Source organism: Micromys minutus (assembly GCF_963924665.1).
Source record: "Micromys minutus genome assembly, chromosome: 10".
In the NCBI taxonomy this organism is placed as follows: Eukaryota; Metazoa; Chordata; class Mammalia; order Rodentia; family Muridae; genus Micromys; species Micromys minutus.
In genome coordinates, this window is record NC_137979.1 from 34,337,440 (window position 1) to 34,360,049 (window position 22,610).

The 22,610-nt window shown below is 44.7% G+C and overlaps 1 protein-coding gene across 7 annotated transcripts in view; it reads left to right on the top strand.

Annotated features, from left to right (window-relative positions):
* SYNRG (synergin gamma) overlaps window positions 1-22,371 on the top strand; it is a 71,840-nt gene extending 49,469 nt beyond the window's left edge. For 4 of the 7 annotated variants that reach the window (XM_080923884.1, XM_080923887.1, XM_080923885.1 and 1 more), the window contains 8 exons: window positions 735-1,094; window positions 3,558-3,721; window positions 4,555-4,608; window positions 5,226-5,322; window positions 6,794-6,942; window positions 17,451-17,561; window positions 17,922-17,957; window positions 19,074-22,371. In XM_080923884.1, the coding sequence (XP_080780010.1) occupies window positions 735-1,094; window positions 3,558-3,721; window positions 4,555-4,608; window positions 5,226-5,322; window positions 6,794-6,942; window positions 17,451-17,561; window positions 17,922-17,957; window positions 19,074-19,205 (1,103 nt within the window). In that variant the 3' untranslated portion in view covers window positions 19,206-22,371. The remainder of the gene's footprint in view (window positions 1-734; window positions 1,095-3,557; window positions 3,722-4,554; window positions 4,609-5,225; window positions 5,323-6,793; window positions 6,943-17,450; window positions 17,562-17,921; window positions 17,958-19,073) is intronic. The other 3 variants (XM_080923886.1, XM_080923889.1, XM_080923890.1) reach the window with 1 other exon arrangement.
* Window positions 22,372-22,610: the final 239 nt, after the last annotated feature.

Sequence of the window (22,610 nt, forward strand, 5' to 3'; positions counted from 1 at the left end):
CACTGTCCAACACAGCCTAGAGAAAAGGAGACAAGTTTTAGGTAAGAAATATATGTAAGTATGTCTACAAGCTTAGAAGGGAGTAATTCATGAAGTGGTCTGAGTCTTCTCTCAAGCAGTATGTGCATGGCTGGGTAACCTATCTTTAGAGTACTTTTTATATATGAAGGAAAGTACTTTTTGTTGTTGTGTTGTTTTTGGAGACCTGTCTGTCCTAGAACCCTATGTAGACCAGATTGGCCTCAAACTCACAGGGATCTGCCTCCCAAATACTGAGATTAAAGGTGTGTACCACCATGCCCAGCTAAAATGGTTCTTTATAATCAACTAGAAAAGCTAACTGAACACCAATATGGTTTCGTAAAGATCAGATATTACAACCCAACTTCTTTAATTTTAGCACAAGCTTTGACTATATATTTTTGCAGCATGGCATATGACTGGTGAGATATTCTAGGCGTTTTGCCTAATTTAGGAGCTTGCCTCTAACTGTGGGACCATACTTACCTTTCAGATGTAGAGGACTTAAAACTATGCTGCTTTTGGAAGCTGTAGTAGGCATTTCACAGTGAGCATGCTTACACGATGTAGACAGGGTGATGCACCTCAGGGAAGGAAACTCTCTCCATTTGTCCTCTCAGCAGGCAGTGGGTCCTCAGCCACCTCAAACCTTCACACGAAAGAGATTTCATTTGGCAGTTCTAAAAACATCACCATATCGTCTCTCTCCAAAGGATCGGCCTTGGCCAGCGAGGACGCTCTTCCTGAGACTCCCTTCCCAGCTTTCGCCAGCTTTAAAGACATGATGCCTCAGACCACTGAGCAGAAAGAGTATGAAAGTGGGGACTTGCAGGATTTCACAAGGCAGGACATGCCCATGGTTGACCGGAGCCAAGAGACCACATGTCCCAGCCCAGCTTCCAGTGTGGCCTCTCACGAAACCAAGGAGGGCGCAGACGACTTTGGAGAATTTCAGAGTGAAAAGCCCAAAATCAGCAAGTTTGACTTTTTAGTAGCTAATTCACAGAGCAAAATGAAGTCCAGTGAAGAAATGATCAAAAGTGAGCTGGCAACCTTTGACCTTTCTGTTCAAGGTAAGTGTCTCTCCCTGTGAGCTTGATCCACTGAAATGATACACATTCTTTCCCGAGTATAAATGGTGGTCCTTGAAGCCAGCCATGATGACGATCATCTGTGACTCTAACATTCAGGAGGCTGAGGCAGAAGATGAAGAGTTTGAGGTCGGCCTGGCTACATGATGAGGCAGCATCTCTCACACTAAAAAATAATTTAAAAGAAAAAGTAAAGTGATGATTAATTGTTTAGCAGGAAATAGATGTTCCAGCGTCAGAGAGAGGGCCCTTCCTGAAGCTGGAGACCAGTCACTGTTCCTCCTGTCCCTCCTAACTGCTCAGTGAAGAAAGGACAAGAAAAGCCTGTACTTTCTCTTCACTCTCATTTGCTTACAAGTGTGATGTCAAACATGGTGGCACACAAATTTAATCCCAGCAGAGGCAGGAGGATCTCTGTGAATTCAAGACCAGCCTGGTCTACATACCAGTTTCAGAACTAAAGAGAGAGAGAGAGAGACCCTGTCTCAAAAAGAAAAAAAGAAAAAGAAAAAGAAAAAAAAAAAAAAGATATGCTGTCTAATACAGCCAAAGGTCTGGATTTGTTTGCCTCTGCTTTTATTCCTCAAGTTCAGTATGGCAATGTGTCTGCATTCAACCTACAGATCTAAGGGTGTTATTTGTTTTGTTTGACACAGTCTTATGTAGCCCAGGCTGGCCTCAAACTCATTGCGTATCAGAGAATAACCTTGATTCAAGCACCTAATCGTCCTGCCTCGACCTCCTAAGTACTCAAATACTTCCAAGTGCTAGTGTGCACCACTGTGCCTGACAGCTGAGTGCACATTCATTTATGCATGTGTATGGGCACACATGCCAGGGCATGCATATAGAGGACAGAAGAGAACTCTTGGAAGTGTGTTTTCTCCTTCCATCATGTGGGTCCAGAGTTTGTCAGGCTTTTTTTTTTTTTTTTTTTTTTTCTTTTTTAACCTTCACACCCATGAATACATCTGTAATGATCTGTTTGGGGCCTGAAGAGATGACTCAGGGATTAAGAGAAAGAATCCCAAGTTCGGTCTGTAGCACCTACATCAGACACAACTGCCTGTGACCCTAGCTTCAAGGAGGATCCTGTACCTCTGGCCTCCATGTGTGCTTGCTTGCATATACTTATTTAAAAATAAAATAAGGAGGCTAGAGGGGTTAAGCACACTTGTTCTTGCAGAGGACCCAGGTTTACATCTTGCTTCTAGTAGCCACACAGCCATTCATAATTCCAGCTTGAGGAAATCTAATGCCCTGACTTCTGTAGGCACCAAACATGCATGTGGTGCATGCACACAGGCAAGACAAACATAAGATGAAATGAATAAATCTAATAAAGACATTTTAATAAATACTTTTAAAAATTTATCTGGGGCTGTAGAGATAGAGCAGTGGTCAGGAGCACAAAGTGTGTTGGATGAGACACACTCCTTTAATCACACCACTTGGGAGGCAAAGGCAGGCAGATTTCTGCGAGTTTGAGGTCATCTTGGTCTACAGAGTTGTTTCCAGGACAGTTACATATTAGACCCTGTCTCAGAACATGCACTGCGCTTGCAGGGAAAGTGAGTCTGGTTCCTAGCACCCACGTCTGGCAGGTCCAGGGAGTCTGACACCTTTGTCCTCTGTGGGCACCTGTACTCATGTGCACATATCCCAACATATAGCACATGTTCATAATTAAAATTCCCAAATATCAGTACTTTTATGATATATTTATTTTTATTTTATGTGCATTGTCTATGTGTTAGATCACCTGGAACTGGAATTACAAACAGTTCCGAGGTGCCATGTGGGTGCTGGGAACTGAACCTGGGTCCTCTGGAAGAGTAGCCAGTGCTCTTAACTGCTGTTTTAAAACTACCTGTCTTAATTGGTCCATAAACTGAAGTAATAGCAAACAGTTTTAAATGTCTGACAGAGATAATACCTCCCAGTTAGTCAGTCTCAGGTACATCTTCCTCCAAATCCTGCTTCGTTGCCACCCCCACTCCCTGTCTCTGAAGCTCTAGATTTCACAGGAGAAAGGCAACCTGAAAGCAAAGAGGCACCAAGGTGCAAGCCTACAGCCAATGACAGGAGGGGCCTCATGGCTCCTGAGCACCCATATAGACAATGGTACTTTGCAGCTAGACACCAGTGATTCAGTCCTTTTGTTGGACTTTGTCATCCTACTGATAGAGGAGAGGATCTTCTGTTCTGTTTTGGTTATCTTAAACATACCTGTTCCCAGACACCTACAAGTGTACACACCCGCACACCTGCACACTCAGCAGTGAACTATAGCATGGAATCTGTAGTGTAGTGACAGATCAGAGAAGAGGAAGGGAGGGAACTAAAGGAGGCCTCCAAGCACAAGAGATGGTCAGTCAGCAAGCAGGACTCTGCTGGAGCCAGGCTGAGTAACGGAACCTTTGCGCCTACTGCCCCTCCACCCAGGATCACATAAGAGGAGCTTGAGCCTTGGGGATAAAGAAATAAGCCGGTCCTCTCCTTCCCCGGCCCTGGAGCAGCCCTTCAGAGACCGCTCCAACACTCTGAGTGAGAGAGCTGCGCTGCCCGTCATCCGAGACAAGTACAAGGATCTGACTGGCGAAGTGGAGGTGAAACATGTCTTTTCCATTTTCTCCAGGGGACAGGGAGGAAGAGGAGGGGACACTACACACCAGATGGCAAACAGATCCTCAGAGGTCAAGGCTGGTAGCTTAGCCCGGGATGAGCATGCTCCCTGTGTGTTTCAGCCTCTGAAATCTGTGACTAAAGTTGAAATTGTTCGTGGGACTTTGCAAAGAAACAAGCATTTAAGAAAAAGCTTTTTTCAAAACTACATTTTGTCATCCTACTGAATTTTAAGGCATTAAAACAGGAGGAGAGGAGATATGTTTTGGATCCTCTATTTCTGTTTATGGTATCTTAAACACCCTGTTTCTTGCAATACAAGTGTACACACACACTCCTGCACACACAGAGTGAGCTATGAAAGTTTCCATCTGTGGGGTTTTTGTTGTTTTGAGATAGTCTCATGTAGCCCTGGTTGGCCTAGAATTCTCTCTGTAGACCAGACTGGCCTTAAACTCACAGTGATCCTGCCTCTGCCTCCCAAGTGCTGGTATTTCAGGGGAATGCCACCACGCCTGGCTGAAAGCTGTAGTGTCAAACTAGCTCGTGTACTAGACACCTCCACGGTAAGTGCCCATAGAAGTTTACATTGTCACTCACTGGAACAAATGAGACAACATTTGCACAGAAATGTAAAGATGCTGCAGAATAGGTCCTTTGTGTTCATATTTCTTGTGTCTTAGTGGATTTAAAAATAACTGGTTTTACCGCATGCTTTCAGTAGAAAGGCGTCTTCCAAGCCCTTTGTATTGAGATAAATCATAGACAAAGGCTCCTGAGCCGGTCTGTTGAACCCAGGTCCGTTTATAACCCACAGGAAAATGAGAGATGTGCGTATGAGTGGCAGAGATGCCTGGGGAGCGCCCTGGATGTGAGTATGTGGCTCTGTGCGCCCAGCACTCCTTGCCTCTGTTGTCTTCTCCTTGGTCCCTCTGAATGGATGCAGGCAAACATAAGGGGTACCTATTTCCATCACCATGCAGAGCATGAAAACCATGTGGGTATCTCAGGAGGTGGCTTAGTAGTTTAGAGCACTGGCTGCTCTTCTGGAGGACCCAGGTTCAATTCCCAGCACCCACATGGCAGCTTACAACTCTCTGTAACTCCAGTTACCGGGGATCCAACACCCTCACGCAGACATACATGCAGGTAAAATACCAATACACATAAAATAAAATTAAATAATTTTCTTTTAAAAAAGAAAGAAAATCATGCATCCTTTAGTTGACAGTAGTAGACACTGGCTCATTTGTCAGCTGTCCCTATATTTAAAGAACTAAGAACCTGCCTCTCTTTCTCTCTCTCCCTTGCCCTCCCTCTACCCCTCCCTCCCTTCAGAGTTTAAATTCTTAGATTTGTCTCTGCGTGGCACATGCACACACTGGTTGGACATAGCTTATCATGCTGGTTAGGTTTTCTCATAGTGGGGAACTGACTGGCAGCGATCTTTCTTGGTTGTATTAGATGATGTGATTTCATTTCTTGTAGGTCATTAAGAAGGCAAATGACACCTTAAACGGCATTAGCAGCAGTGCTGTTTGCACAGAAGTTATCCAGTCAGCCCAAGGCATGGAGTATCTTCTAGGTGTGTTCTTTGACATTTCACAAAGTCAAACTATGGCATAGTGCATTAGTATGGGTGTTCACTCCCTATAGATATTTTAGGTCTGCGCTTTCCCACTACATACAGACTCGATGGCAGCTGCATTCACAGGTAAAACACGGAACTCAAAGCAGTAGCGACTACTTTACTTGAAGTCTGTGTAGTGAAGTTTTCAAGTCTTTGTCTTATTTATATCTCAATGTAAACCCTTATCTGTTGGGGTTGAGGAGATAGCTCGGTGGTAAAGAGTGCCCACTGCCTTTGCAGAGAACCAGCATTCAGTTCCCTAGACCTGTGTTGATCGTCTCACAACTGCCTGTAAATCCAGCTCCAGGGGATCCAAGGGACTTTTCTGGGCTTCACCAGACCCTGCACACACATGGCTATGTAGACCTGGCTAGCCTTAAAACTCAGATCCACCTGATTCTGTCTCCCAATTGCTAGGATTAAAGGTGTTTGCCACCAGGCTTGGCAATAAATATAATTTTAAAAATGGAGATTTCTAGCACATGGAATCTCAGCAATGTTTTATTTTAAAAAATGCTTAAGGATTCAGCATGAATTACTCTATGATGACATCAACATTTAGATTCCTTAAAACTTTTTTCCATTTTCAATCAGTTAGTGAAATTTCCCTGATTCACTATAAAACTCATAAAGAAATCTGAACTAAAAAGCCACACAATGTCTCGTGCTCACTAGACACTGTTGTGAGCCTTTGACAGTGTTTACCTATTTCTTCCTTCACCCATCCTTTGAGAGGCTGCTGTTACTGACTTAACCTAAGGTCCAGAGAGGTTCAGAACTTGTTACAGGACACATGGAAGGTAAGAGAGGTGAAGCAGTTCCTACTTGAAAGCTATACTGCATGCAGACTGGGCAGCACAGTGATCTGGTGATGACCACATTGGAGGCCTGGGGATGTGTCTAGTGACCATCTTAAAATGAGGGGGTACTTACTTGCTTTCGGAGTTTGACCTGATTAAAGACTGCAAGAAAAAAACTGTTCCAGCAGATCAAGAAGGCACACACCTTCTTTGAATGAGAATGGCCCTTATAGACTCATAGATTTGAATATTTGGTCCCCAGGTTGTGGAACTGTTTGGGAAGGATTCAGAGGTATGGCCTTGTTGTAGGAGGTATGTTGGGGACAGGACCCTTTCGGGCTTCAGAAGCTTCTTGCCATAACCAGTATGCTCTCTGCCTCCCCAGCTTGCAGTTTGAGATATGAGTTCTCAGCTGCTCCTGCCACCATGCCCAATTAAACACTTTCTTCTATAGTTTCCTTGGCCATGGTGTTTTATCACAGCAGTAGAAAAGTAACCAATACATATCTCTACTCACAGCCCCACCTCTGCACAGTTGTTCCTCCTAATCAAGTCATCAGCAAGCCACAGTGCTTTGTCTTCTTCTATTTTCCCATGCCTAACTCTCTCCTCTCTCCCCCCATCAGGTGTGGTGGAAGTGTACCGAGTAACCAAGCGTGTGGAACTGGGGATAAAAGCCACTGCTGTGTGTAGTGAGAAACTCCAGCAGCTGCTGAAGGACATCGATAAAGTGTGGAACAACTTAATCGGCTTCATGTCACTTGCCACACTCACAGTAAGCCTGGTAGACAGTTCAGCAGTTAACTTCTCTTTCCAGAAATGGGTTCTGAAGCAGAGAATAGATTCTTACAATGCACTTCTCAGAGGATGAATGTACCAACTGGATTGTGTTATGTTGATGCAGGTCTGAGATAGCAGTCCCAGACTGGCTTTGGAGAGTTCCAAGGCCCACAGTACATCTGTTTAATGTGTGCATTTGTGTGTTGGTGTATGTGTGATGGGGTGGTGTATATATAAAGGAGGTGCATATGCCACACACAGTATGTGTGCAAGTCAGAGAATATCCATGTCTGCTCTTACTTTCTGTCTTGTCTGAGACAGGGTCTCTGTTGTCAGCCTCTGTACCCACAAGCTTCTGCAAGGTCTTCCTGCCTTCTCTTCATAGCTAGGAGTGGAGACAAGCAGCTTTATCACTCCTGGCTCCGTACAGGTTCTGGGGGATTGAACTCACGTCCTCACACTTGCACAGCAAGCACTTTGCCCACTGAACATCTCCCAGCACCAGTCATTCTCAGTTCTTACCTGTGCAAGTTTTTTTTCCAGAAATGGTTTGAGTCCATCCCTCACACCTACCTGTTTATTCCCCGTTGTGTTCTTCAGAAAGCTCTGTGGAAGACCATCCTATGGCTGTCCGCTCACCACTATCACCACTTCCTGGGACTCATTTTTCCCACATTATGAGTAGCTCTACTCTGAATAAACAAATGACTAGCTCCCCTCTGGGTGTTGCAGTCTATCAAAGCAGATGGAGAAGGTCAGAATGTGTACACATACATGCAGTCTGCATGGCTGCTGCAACATTTTCCAGGTAGAATTTAAGTTCATGAGAGGCCTGGCGATATTCTAAATCACTTACCAGTACTCCGGTTAACTTGTGACCCTCTGAGCAGGGCTGCATCTCTGCAGTTCTTCGTGCTCTCAGCCGACAGCTTGGTGGCAGGCAGCTGTCGCATTGTGTCCTAAACTGCAAAGCTCACTGTTGCTTCATTACTTCTGGCTTTCTATCTTTTATTTAAATGAGGATTCAGAGAGATGGCACTATTCTGGTTTGTTCGCTTTGTTTGGCTTGGTTAGGTTCCCCCCCACTTTGGTGGTACTAGAGATGGACCTCAGGGCCCAAGAAGGCTGGAGAAGTTATCTGCTCTTAATCCACACACCCCTATCTAGTTCTTTTCCTTCTTCCCCTTTTTTAAAAAAAGCTCTTTATTGATCTATTCTTCTAATAGATTGATAAATTCTTGCAGCTACCTGTTTATTCTTTGTAAACCATAGATCTGATTGTTCCATCTAAATCCCATTTAAAATCCTGCAGTGGGCATTCATGATCTTCTAGACTTCAGCCAAAAGTCTTAGCTCAGTGCAGAGCTTTCCTGCTGCTGAACAAGGCTGCCCTGCTCTTGTGTCGAGTGTGTGTAGTTCTCCCCAGAAGGCACTGCCAGTGCCCTTCAGCCAGCCCTTCCCGTGGGTGTGTTCAGCCCATTTCTCTCTCACATCTTGTGGTGCTTACCTCTTTCGTCTCTCTTGTTGTTTTACAACAAAATGCTTCACTGGATCCCTGAAGACGGGATCGCCTGACTCCCCACTGTGGTGCCGTTGTCATAGCAGAGAAAGCGTGGAGCCATCGGGCTCTGGTGGGACCTGAGACGGCTGATCTCTTGTGTTGGCAGACAGGAATGAGATGTGATCTGTGGGGGCTGGCCCTCCCCCTTCCTATCACCAGCGTGCTGACTTTCATGGTTCACTGTGTTCACAGCATAAAAATAAACTTGATAGTCGGGGAACACTCGGTTAGTGCTGGCAGCGATTCTAGGAAGGCTTTCTCCTGGCACCTCTTGGGCTCCACCTGAGCCCAGTACTTCAGAGGTATCCCTGTGAGTGCTGAGTGTGTCGGGGGCTCTACATCCAGAATCATTGCCCTGCACTTTGGAGCAAACATCTCCAGTTGCTCTAAATGTAAGGTCACCAAAAGAAGCCAAAACAGCACAGAGCACTGTTCTTCAGATAAGAGACTGGAAACTGCCTGAAAGTTAGAGTTCGTAAAGTAGCACATGGCGGCTCTTCAGTCGGGGGTGTTATGGGCGCTTTGTCAGGAAGCACTTGTGAAATAACAGACCTGTCACCACAGCGGGGAGGCAGGCTGCCAAAGGGATGTGCTTAAAGATAAAATCCCTGTTTATAAGTATTCTGTCTTCTCAGTGATCTTTAATGAATACTTGTTGCATTTTAATGGGAGATAAATCTTTCCTCTGGTAGAAAATTCACTCATACACTCAAACCCTTTCCTAAAACTCCCTTTGGTGTCATGGTCACTTTTTCCTTCAGCCATCTGGGTTGTCCAGTTGGCCAAACTGTGCATTAGGGTCTTGGGTGCATTAAATCTACACAGCAGCTTGACTTCCTTCCTCTGCCATCGTCCTGTCCTGAAGCAGGAAGTACCAGAGGCATCTGGCACGCTTTGCTTTGTCCTGTCCTGAAATGGCTGATTAGGTGGTAAAAACCGAAGATTTTTTCTCGGGGACGAAAGTTTGTGGAGAATAGCGAATGAGAAAAGCTCCAGAAGCTTGTCCTAGCGCACTGTGAACCTCAGGTCCACTTGCTTCTGTACCCACCCTTGACACATCTTTTAAGATGGCGGAGATTTATGGGCCTCCCACTTGACGTTTAGATTTGAAGGGTCCTTGTTTTTGTGGTAGTCAGTCCTCATTGTACGCTGAATACTAGGTCTCTATCCTTCCCTCTAGTCAGCCCTCTTCTGCTGGTGTTGCTGGAGAAAGCTGACCGGATGAGAAAGCATGTCTTTGTTTGCTCTGAGTTCTCAGAAGTGAAAATGTCCCTGAAGTCTCAGAGCATCATCTGAGTTCATTGTGCGTCTGTCTTAACAGTGAGGATGAAGAATGACCGGCAAGCATCTAGCCAGGTTGCTCACCTGTGTTCTGTCACTGGGGGCAGTGGGAGCCATTTTCTTCCAAGCACATCTCCAACTCCCAGGCTCCTGGGTCCTGTCACTGTTGATGAAAAGGACTTACCTTCTAGTCTCCGATCTGTCACTCCGGGCCACTTTTGAGTTCACACACAATAAATATTGCGCCATGAGTTGAGTAATGCCCTTCTGCTGAGTTTGACAAATGCATAGCCCCATCTGTATCACTTGTGCCCTGTCACTATGGGAACTACTTCAGCCTCCCAGACAGCTTCTTCATACATTGTCCCAGTCTCTCTGTGGCTGAAAGTTTTCATACCAAGCATCATTTTTGTCCAGATTTTAAAATTTTTATAATGATATATTCTTGTTTTATGTGTTCCAGTGTCTTGCATGCATACATGTCTGTGTGAGAGTATCGGATGCCCTGGAACCATTGTTGCAGACAGTTGTGAGCTGCCATGTGGATGTGGGAATAGAACCTGGGTCCTCTGGAAGAGCAGCCAGTGCTCTTTAACCACTGAGCCATGTCTCTAGCCTTGTCCAGGCTTTAAAAAGAAACCATGGAGTTTGATTTTGTTACTTTGGAAGAAGTTTGAGGCCCATTTACCTAGAATGTTCTGCCCCATTCACATCTGAGGGCTCTAACTCTACATGGCCAAAATGTGAGGTGAATGGAGAAGGGACTCCACAGTTATACCTTCTCAGACTCTGTTTGCAAGCATCCACTCACAGCACCCATATCTAGACTCTCCAGGGTCACTGGCCTGCCTTTGCAGACACATGTAATGGCACAAAGCTTGGTTACCTCACCTGTATGGTGTCTGGATGCAGGCAGAGTATATGTGAAGACCAAGCACTCGATTCCTAACTAGCTGTGCTCGCTGGCTGCTGTTGCTTTTTTTTTTTTTTCCTAAAACAGTTGTGACAGCAATAATTGCTCTCTGTTCAGACACTTTCTAGACTATACCATGTCATTTCCTCTTGAGAATGGGCAGATGGGTCCTCAGCCTATAAACTTTAACCCAAAGTACCCACTGCAGGAGAAAAGGCATGGGTCCCACAGAAATATAATGTGTGTGTTGTCACAAACAAGCCTTTACTACAACAGAACCAACAGAGAAAGCAATATAGCGTCAATAGTATAAAACCCAGCATCTGAATACTGAGCCTTTTGCAGTTCCAGGGATAAACACAAGTCGTCATTACACAGGATGAGCACTGTTACCTGCTGAGCCATCGCACTGGCTCATAACGTTTGTGTCTATAGGGGAAGAAATTAAGGCTCAGGAACATCACAATTTAATTGAAACTATTAAAATCTGGATTTTGAATCTCTCTCGTCCTCCTGCTTGGTAACGCTGCACTAGAGCTGGCATGTCGCTCTGTGGCAGACATGTTGACTGTTTTGTCTTGTTTTAGAGCTTGTGCTCCGTATACTTGCAGCCTTAGTTAGCTATATTCCCCAGCTCCCCGAAAACAGATAGTAACAGAAACAATGTACAAACGCCAGATGTACTACTTTTTCCACCTAAAAATCCCCAGGTGTAGTGCACCTGTACAAGGTAAAGCAAAACACAGTCTCAACTCCAAAGTGGATTTAATATTTTATTAAGCTGAATGTTTCATAGCAACAACTCTTCAAAGCTCAGGGTGACTATGGATGGAAGCTCCCTCTTGGGGCAGAAGCAGGCGTTTCTCTGGTGGTAAAGGCCATCTATTGTGGTGATGCTCTGATGGTCGGATTCCAGTGAGGTAGGATGTTGTGGTGGTCAGGTTACAGTGAGGTAAGACACTCTGATGGTCAAGCCTGAGAGAAGGTCGGCTAAGCTTTTATCTCTCAACGTACTGGATCAAAGAAATGGTTTGGCCTGGGAAACAGACCTTTGGCGTATAAAACCTAATAGAAGAAAAAAGGATAGTCTTTCTCCAGAGCTGTGACCAGCTAGAAGTCGCACAGACCCTTTGATTCTGCTGTTCCTTCAGCATGATACAGATCCCTTGGTAATTCCTCCCAGCTGAAGAAATGGCAGATATCAGAGTGTTGACTTCCGCAATGCTGTGGTGGTCTCAGGAGAACAGTGTGCTTTGGTGGTAGCATCCCCCACACCCTGCTCTTCTTGCAGGCACCATGCTTTAAAGATGGCCTCTTTACCATGTCCTCAGCTGAGAACATGCCACGGGACCCTAGAACCTGTGTTATCATCTGTGCTGCTTTATAAGCAAGAAGAACTTCCTAGGTAGGATCATTGAGTTTGGGGTGTGGCTGAGAAAATGACCCTGGATCAGCAGAGTAGGTCCCGTGTCATCAGTATCCTGACTGGAAGGAGCAGGATAAGAGTAAAGAAAGGTGGGATAGCAGTTGTAACGAAGAGAAGGTGGCAGATGCCCCTGGAGCCAGGAATACAGTCATGGACATGTCTAGAGGTGATCTCCAAAGCTATAATCTCAAGGAAAGAGAGTCTCCTCCAGAACTCCAGAAGGCATGAGTGATGTCAGTCCACTTCAGACTTCTGGGCTGTGAGGGGTTAAAGCCATGTTCTTTTTTTTTTTTTTAATGTTTATTTTATGTACATTCCGACTTTACCTGCATGTATGTCTATATGAGAGTGTCAGATCTTGGAGTTACAGACAGTTGTGAACTACCATGTGGGTGCTGAGATTTGAACCCTAGTCCTCTGGAAGAGTAGTCAGTGCTCTTAAACACTGAGCCATTTCTCTAGCCCAAAGCCATCTCCTTTTAAGCCATTAAGTTTTGGATCATTTGTTACAGCAGCAAGGACAGTAGTATACAAAGCACTAGCCAATCAGATGCTCCACATCTAGATTTGCTTGTGGAACTAGTGTATAGGCTACTGTTCTCATCTGTCAGAGTAGACTGGTTATGCTGAAGTAACAAACACTCCTCTCCAATCCTTCTCAAGCAAGCAGGCCTTCTTTATTGTTCAAGCCTCATGTCCCTCTCAAGGCAGAGAGGCTCTAGCCTGCCCTCACTCAGCACCCAGGTTCACGCCCTACACCCTGTAAAATGTCGCTGGGCACCCATAAGGGTCAAAGGAACATAAAAAATAGCATGAGATGTGCATTGCTGTAAAGATCCAGGCTTGTACCCTCAAGCTGACTCTGTGATTAGCTCTGTAAGCAGGACACATATGATGCATGCCCTTAAACTATCTGCCCACAACTCTTTCTACCTGAGGAATTTTTATGTATATAAGTACATAAAATAGGTATAAAATCAAATGTTTACTGCTAGTAAGTCATGAAGACACTTATTGTAAGTTGTCTTTTGGTATGCATATGATTTTATTGTTTATTACATCTATAAGCAAGCTTGCATACTAACAAGATGAATGTGCTCCTTTGTGTTTCATAAGGAATTCCATCTGAATGTCTGATTCTACAGAGTAGAATAGAGAGCATTTTTATTTTCAGAGTTGATTGATGTTTTAATTTATTAATTCTCAATGCTGAAAACACTTCACATAAACATGAGGTACAAAATGGCTGAAATATGTTTAAGGCTATTTTATAAATTGTTAGAGATTTTAATTCCAACACAGGCAAAGGATGGTATATCTCTATAAATTTGAGGCTAGCCTGATCTACATAGTGAGTTTTAGGACAGCTAGGGCTACATAGAGAGACCCTTTCTCTAAAAACAAACATAAAGAATAACCCACAAACCACCAAACCAAACAAAAAGAAACAACAAAAACTAAATGCTATACTGATTGATCCCAAGCCAAAATTCATTTAATTTTTTGAAGTAAACTCAAGTCAGCAATTTAACAGCAATTTTGAGTCAAACTGTGACAAATAGCAAAAGAAAGATACACTGATTTGATACTTAGATGCTAAACAATGGCAGCAGAAAAACATTAAGTCTTTGTTTTCTGTAGCCCAAGCATTTTGTCTCTAGAAAAACAGAAAACTGTGTTTGCACTGTAAGAACTCTGCAGTTCACAGCAGTGTCTGGGATTTGAGCAAGGTGCTGGAGGCCACACTCACTGGTGAACAGCGTGTAGAGTGTGAACTGTCTGTTGTGTATCCAGCGGGAGGGCTGCAATGACGTCACGTGACACCGTGGAGGAGTGCAGCCAGAAGTATCTCAGTTCCTTAGCACTCTGAATCAGCATTTGGTGGCTGCATACTCAGAAACCTTTTACTATTGCCAACTTTCTGTAGCTCCCATGTAGAATAGTTTGAGAAGCTAGAGATGGCTCAGCAGTTAGGAGCACTTGCTGTTAGTCCAGTTTCTATTGCTGTGAAGAGACATCATAACCACTGCTGCTCTTAGGACAAAAAGCATTTCACTGGGGCTGGCATAACAGTTTCAGCTATGGGGACAATTCTTATTCAAACCACCACACTGCTCTTGAAGAGGACCCAGGTTCAATTCCCAGCCCCCACACAGCAGATAACAAACACCTGTAACTTCAGTTTCAGAAAATCTGATACACTCTCCCAGCATCCAGTAGCACTAGACACGTGGTACGTAAAGACATATGGGCAAAACCCTCATACACATAAAATAAAAATAATTTTTAAAATGAAGCTGTTATATATAATGTAACTATGTCTTAATCTTTACTAAATATGTGAAATACTTGCCAATCAAAGTTGATGATCAGTTTATAGCATCTTGTAGCAGGAATGACGTATAATTGGCCATTGATCAGTATCATGTTGCTACTGGACATTACAGTATAATCCTGTGCTTGTGGGTATGTGCTTAAAAGGGCTAATTTGGTTTTGTTTTTCAAAAACAGGGTTCCTCTGTGTAGCCCTCGCTGTTCTGAAACTTGCTTTGTAGATCAGGCTGGCCTTGAACTCAGAGATCTGCCTACCTCTGCTTCCTGAGTGTTGGGATTAAAGGCATGTGCCATCACTGCTTGCCTAAGAGAGCTAATTTTATCATTTGGAAGATTAATTTAATGACAGGGTAATTAAGCAGAGTCCACCATTCTCACGGCACATTACAGCATGCCCTTTGCAGTTGCTTTACTGCCCCCACCCCGTAAACACATATTCAAGGGATTTTACTAATTTGACTGATTTTAAGTCTTATGGTTCCCCCATAATTCTAATTATTTCTCCAATAGTCCCTGACCCAGTAACTTGATGTCAAACTGTCCCTAATGCTCAGAACTAGGGTTAAAACCAGAGCAGTCTTGGATAAATGTGGACAGCTGCTTGCCTAGAGTAGCCGTTCAGGAAGGTATAACCACCGGGTCACTCTGCTCTGGGCAGCTCTTCCCAGCTCCAAGTTTAGAGATGCCACACAGCCCAACCTTGAGAATCGCCACGATAGGGAGGGTTCTTACAGTGGAAGTCAGAAAGTGTTTCACTGGAGGTCTGACTTACTGTTCTGCTGGCTGCTCACATTTAAGAAAGTGGTTGAGAAAAATGCCGACAATGCAGATCTTAAAGATGCCTAAAGCCTTCGCTGTGAACAGCACGAAAGCTGAGAGATGAGCCTGTGTCCAGCAGCCACCAATGCTTTGACCAGTGAAGTTTTCAAAACGTTTTTGTTGTTTTGGTTTAGTCTTAAGCTAATCAGAGCCGGAGGAGATGGCTTACTGGTTAAAAGCACTGGCTGTTTTGAAGAGAAGATCCAGGTTCAACTCCCAGCATCCACCCACCAGCTCACAACTAGTTCTAGGGGATGTGACGCCAGCTCCCAGTGTCTATGGGCACAGCCTGCAGGTGGTACACAGAAATGCAGTCAAACACCCACCCATACACATAAAAAGTACTAGAAATTTAAATCAACAACATTCATGCCAGTATTATTCTTAATATGTAAAAACAAAAGTTGACTATGAACCCAAAAAGATGTGCAAAAATGAAGAAAATATATGTTCTGTGAAAATCATTTGGCAATATGGAATTTACAATGATGTGAATATATATCCTCTGCTGCTGCTTTAGTTTTCAAGTGTTTTGTTTGTTTGTTTTAGGATTTTTTTAAGTGTGTGTGTGGGGGTCCTCACTATGTAGCCCCAGCTGGCCTGAAACTCCCTCTGCAGACCAGGCTGGCCCTCAGATCACAGAGGCCCTCCTGCCTCTGCCTCCTGAATGCTGGAATTAAGATCCTGTGCTACAAGACCTGGAAATTTTTCAGAATATTTCTCTCTGTCTCTTTCATAGTCAACCCCGATCTGATTCTAAAAGCCTCTGCTGCCCTGATTTCCATAGACAGAGATTCCTTTGTTTTAATACTTTATAAAGTATTAATGTGAAGTGATATCAAATGTTAGCATTCTTGTGTCTGGCTTGCTGAGTATCATAATATTGAAATGTAGCCATGTTGATTAAATATCATTTTGCTCCCTCGCTGAGTAATAGTCTATTGTATCAACATGCCACGACTTGTTTATCCATTTTCTTATTACTAGACATTTGTTAGTGCCAGATTTGGCTAATATGGATACAGTTGCTATGAATGGTTTGGTTTGGCTTTTTTGTGGGGTTTTTTTTGGACCAAGATTTGCAGACATATATTTTCCTTTCTCTTGGACAAATATCTAGAAATGAAACTGCAAGTTCGTACGGCAAATGCATATTTAATCTTTAAGAAATTGACAGGTATTTTCAGAACTAAGACCCGCCCCTTTAATCATTGCACTGCACTCGCCATAGCTCGTGGATTTTTGTTGTTTGTTCACTTGGGGAATAAGCCGGATGGTGCAGGTCAGGAGCACTCGCTGTCATAGCTGCCGACTCTCGTCTCCTGGCATTCGCTGGGCTGTAGGTCCCCACCTTGCACTTCTGACCTTGCCAGCTACAACTCAGCCTGAACCAAACTATTCTCTCCTCTGACCTTGGGCTTAAAGTGTAGCTTCTTATCTGCTGAGCCTCCCTCCTTCCATCTACAGCCTGCACATGCCCAGGGCCCGTAGATTCTGCCCCCTTAACAGCCCTTGCAATGAGTCCTCTTCTCCTCCCTCTCCGCTGTCATCCACCTTGCCCTGCGGACTATCACCCCCAGTCTCTTGCTGACACTGCAGCCAGAAGGCAGGCTGGTGCCAGTGATTTATGCTTGGTCCTGTCTCATCTCCTTCAGTTCCTATCTGGATCCTTGATGTTCTGGCCTCATTTCCTCCCCCCTCTCCCACCCTCAATTTTGTCTCGTAGCTGGACTTTTGCTTACATGTCTGTGTCCTGCCGAGTGTCAATCATCCTTCCTTACTCCTGCCTCTCCTGGCCTATCAGCCATCACCCCGCTGACCTTCACCTCCCTCTGCATCATCAATACTCAGACAGGATAATTGTGAGTTCCAGGAAGCATTCTCTTGGCTAACTGCCTCTGCTGACTGACTGGACACTCAGTACTTACCCCATAAGTGCCATAGCACTAATGCCCTGGGTTGCCCCACACCTCCTCACTCCATCTTAGACCATGAGGTCCCCAAGGCTAGGGAGCAGTTTATTCCCATGGCATTTGCTAGTAGCTAGAACATAGCAAGCTACTCAGCAGATTTTTGAAAACTCAGCACTGGTGTTAACTTAATTTTATAGCTGGCCTGTATAGTATTTGAAATTGCTATGTCCTTACCTATCTCCCCTGTCATTCTCAGCCAGATGAGAATTCACTGGATTTTTCCTCCTGTATGTTACGGCCTGGGATCAAAAATGCTCAGGAGCTGGCTTGTGGAGTGTGTCTCTTAAATGTGGACTCCAGGAGCCGGGTAAGTCCTTGCCTTCCTCCTTCAAGTAGCAGGGTTCACCCCTAACGTGATTTAAGGGGCGGTCGCATGTAGCCAGCCCTCTTCACAAGTGCTGTACCCAGAGGCAGGGATGCTGAAGTCTAGAAAGGTCTATGGGAGCAGATCTGTTTTTTCCACAGGGCAGTGGGTGAGCTGCCGAGGGAGTGAACAGAGTCCTCCCCTCCCTGCCAAGCACTGGATTCACCCCAGGGACAGGGGTGGGTGGGAGGGAGAATGCCAAGCCCTGCGAATTCACCTGGAGGCCAGGGGGCCTATTCCAGGGACTTGATTAGTTTTTTTGTTTTTTTTGTTTTCTTTTGACCTATGGTTTCAACTTTTCAGAAAGAAGAGACGCCTGCAGAAGAACAGCCTAAGAAAGTATGAGCCAGTTACATGTTACTTTAGTGTCTCCATCTAAGTCCTGTGTGAGGCCGACAGATAATGTTGTCCTGGGCAATACCAGTCGTGAATCCTCTACTGACTCATTTTCGTCCCCATGTTTGATCAGATCAGCTAATGTGTCTCTGTGGGGCCACTGCCGTCCTGTTTGCATGCTTGTAGCTGCTAATCAGCTTCTGCTGTTGTCCCTACTCCTCTCTGCCACGAGTCAGCACCTTCTGGAAGACTAGAAGTTGTAGTGACAGAGAATGGGATCAGAGAGCTTCAGGACCTAGTGAATGACATACCCAAAAAAAAAAAAAAAATCATCTGGGTTTTAGGACTTTCTCTGTGGTGTTTAAGAAAACAAACTGCAGACTGTTGGCAGCTGTGGTAACATAGGGACAGGGAGGCTCTCATACGTTCACTCAGTTGTCAGCCCCCGATGGCATCAGTCCAGTGGTTCTCACCCTTCCTAATGCTGCGACCCTTTAATACAGTTCTTCATAATGTGGTGACCCCCCCACCACAAAATTATTTTGTGGGTACTTCATAATGGTAATTTCGCTGTTGTTAGGAATCGTAATGTAAATATCGGTATGTGACCCGACATGGGTCCTGACCCACAGGGTGAGACTCTCCCTGCCTGAGACTTTAAGAGTTAGTATCAGTTGACTTCTAGCTCGTTTAAATGTTTTCAGTCCTGATAGAACTGTAATTAGCCACAGACCTCTAAGGGGCCACATGTTACAGCAATGGCAGTCTCCGGGGAGGTGGCCTCTAGTGAGGGAAACAGAGTACCCGCAGCTGTGGCTATTTTAGTTCCTGTGTCCTGCCCCCTTTTCTCTCCTGTAACCTCTGCCTGCCTTTTCTGTGAAGATTGGGCCCATTGCTGAAACTAGGTTGGATGGTACTGGCTTTTATACCTTTAATTAGTGGTAAAAATAAATAAATAAAACTTTCCTACTTGGATCCTGTAGCCACCTGCTCGGCTTTTGTTTGTGTGTGCCATTCGGGCCTCAGTCTCAGTGACACGTGGGGAGCACCTGTGGTGGCTGCTGATAAGCTTAGATGTAGGAAGAGCCTGACTTACCCCCATCTCTCTATTTCTGGCAGGCATTCAACTCGGAAACGGACAGTTTCAAGCTGGCCTATGGGGGACACCAGTACCACGCCAGCTGTGCCAACTTCTGGATCAACTGTGTTGAACCCAAGCCTCCCGGCCTCCTCTTGCCAGACCTGCTCTGAAAAGCTGCTCAGTGAAGCTGAGTTTTGGTTAATTCTGTCACAGGACTTAGGGTTACAGGGACCAATAAATAGAATGCAAGTACCGCAAAGTCCCTTTCTACCGGTCTCTTTGAAGCATTCTCCGGGAGGTAGGGTGGAAAGCTGCAGAGGAGGTCCCACCAGAAAACCTTCCTTCCGCCTGCCCCTCTGTGAGACTTGAGGTAAATTGTTAGACCCAAACTGCACATGGCACTGACACTTGCTTACCTCCTCTGGTTTTGTTGTTGTTGATGGTGATATTGGTTTGATTTTCGTTGTTAAGGAAAGGCCTTGATGCATACCCCTGGCTGACCTTGAATTCGCATCGATTCCCCCATGTCTGCCTCCCAAGTGCTGGGTCACAGGCATGTGCCACCGTACCCTGTTTCTTTTTGTCCTCTTAAGATAAGTAAAAATCCAGATCAGAGTTTTCTGTGAGGAGTAATCTGCTACTGAATTGTATGTGAAATGCTAACAAGAGAAGAAAAATGAATTCCGTTAGCACTGGAATCCACAAGTTTGTCTCCAGCCGGCACTCATATCTCCAACATTATGGCCCCAGGAAGCAGAGCGCATTTTTCTGCATTAAGATTTTTAATACTTGAAGTGAATAAAAAAGGCTTGTGAATTAAAGTGATACTCTGTCCTGGTAAAGAGAACATTGCTGTCTCCGCTGGACAGGGGCAGGCAAGGACACATATTAACCTCCTGTGGCACCTCACCCTCTTCCCCTTCCTGAAACTCTGAAGGAGGCATGTCCAGGATTCACGTCCTTCTCCTCGGAGCCTTTCTTGAGAACTGCTGTTCTGCCTCAGCATGAAGCATGACACAGAGCATGATGTTTCCCACCAGATAAAATCTGTAACAGGCGTGGACTGAAATCACTGAGAGAGAGTTCCAGGCCTAGTGCATTAGCTCTCACCCTTCCCAGTGCTGGGACCTTTTAATACAGTTCCTCATGTTGTGGTGACCCCCCCCCCAGCTCTAAAATTATTTTTGTTGCCACTTCATAACTGTAATTTTGCTAGTGTTATGGATCAGAATGTAAACGTGTGTTTTCTGATGGTCTTAGGTGACCCCAGCTAAAGGGTCATTCAAGGGCCTCCACAGGGGTTATCACTACCCACAGGTTGAGAACCACTGGCCTAGTGAGAGGAACAGTAAGGTAGGTGTGCATGTGCGTGTATGCATCTCAGATGCAGCAGAGGAAAGCAGTTATCAACAGCATGAATTTTCGAAGGAAAAGGCTCACCACTGGTATAGGAATTTGCCACATAAACAAAAGCATCAAACCAAGAGAATGGAAGATGAAGTAGTTAAAAGAAGTTGTTCCCAGGAGAAGCCAGGGGGTCTGGGACACCTGTTTCTCTGGCTTGTGGGTCTGGGCTCTGGGAAAACTCTCTGGATCTCACATGCTTCCCTCATCTGACATAGTTTTTATTTGGAAGTCTAAAATGTTGGGGTTTTATTTATCTCACTCCTGCTTTTACATAATTCATCATCTTCCCTGCCAGGACAAAACCTGAGGGGTCCCTGTGCTGTTTCTTCTTGTACCTTGTGTAATTTCCCCAAGATATGGATCTTTATCAGCTGCTGGTGCAGCTTCTCCTTGGCCTTGCCTGCTGTGGACCAGAAGGCAGGGCGTAGATTCCAAGAGTCTGTCTACTCATCTGTTCCAGGTGATGTCTTCTCTAGCTGCTGACACTGAGAAAGCTGTCTGCACTGTGAACACATGGCCTTCCCCTCCCTAGGCTGGTGGAGTGTGGAGACTCCACACTCAGAGGTAGGCTGCTTGTCAGCACGCTCTTGTAATGGTCCCTCTAGTGTCTCTCCACACCGCAGAGTAACAAGTAGGCCCTCCAGTCTGTACTATAAATTATTAACAGGATTGACCTTAGCATTAGGAATGTTCCCAGTGTAGCCACATTTACACCACTGAAGTGTTTTCTGGAAATGCTATGTGAAGTATCTGTGACATGTGTTAAAGTACCTGTTAGCTAGATTGCCTCTGCTCCTAGATGTATTCCAGAATGCCTCAGTTAAAAATCCCTTACCATAGAGTTAGTCACTCCTTAGGAGGTGCCAGAGGAAAATTCAGTGGGCGTTGGCAAAAAGCCTTTACCATGAAAATTATTGACTGTTTAATGCTTCAAAGGCTTAGTTAGAATCCTCCACCAGGGGTTAGGGGGAGTGTGCAATATTAGCCGGCTGCTTTTCTTTGCACGCATGTATTAAAATGACTCATGTTGCATTCAGCTTCACTTCAGCTCTTGTTAGCCAAGAGCCTGGTCCGTGTCCTTGGAAACAGTAACCAAGGTTACTCTCTCCACGCTGTGCATTGTGTTGGGCAGCTTCACCCACTGCTTGAATGGCAAGTAATAAGCACTTGGGTTTGGGTGCCGTGCCTCGCCTTTTCTGTCCTGTGCTTGGTGTGTGACATGTGTGGAGACAGAAGGGTCTCGAGGTCCGCATGGATCTCATCTGAGCTTCCATCATCAGGCTGTTCGTTACCATTCCATCTTGGATACACATTTTAAATTAGTGTTTTGTGTTTTTACGTATTTTAGGTGTTTAGGTGTTTTGTTAGTTTTATTTTTGGTCTTATTTCCTGCTTTTCTATTTTTGTCATCAAAAAGATTTCTCAGAAAGAAATTGGAAATGCTTGCTTTGCACTAGGGGATGCTTTAAGGCTTCTAAGTACCTTCGACAGTTAACAAACGAACTGTAACATTTTCAGACATTTGTCATAAAGGAATCACTGGAGCCTGCCATAGACATTCCAGAAAATGCCAGAATGCAGGTCAAAATGTGGTTTATCTATATTGGAAAGAGTACACCAAGTAATATTGAAAAGCCCCCTCCTTTCAAAGTCTAGCCAAGGACTAGGGCTTATGTGAAATAGCTGCTTAAAAAAAAAAAAAAAACAAAAACAAAAAAAAAAAAAAACACACTTTTCTAACAAAGTGTCATCACAATAAATTTTTACTTGGTTCCATTCTTATATAGTGCAAGTGGCCTTTAAACAGGTCCCCTGTGACCTCATGTTGTAGCTGTAGCTCAGCTAACCTGATGAATATTCCACACAAGCCCTATTGAAACAGCCTTCTTGTGTGTGATACGGAACATGGTCCTGTCTGTTAAAAGATGGTGTGTGGCTTTTCCCTTGTGTACATTCTAATAAACAAGTTCTCTAACTGTTGTGTTTATACACTGTAAAACTGGGTGTCTGTTCTGAAACAACCCCTTGTCTAGCAGGAAACACTCCTGACTGCAGCTCTTCTCTTTGTTGGGTTGAAGAAAGTCACTAAGATGAACACAGGACAAAGGACTCCCAGATACACAGGGCACCCTTGGGTGACATAGTAGTATGTCTCTTGGTGGGGAAGA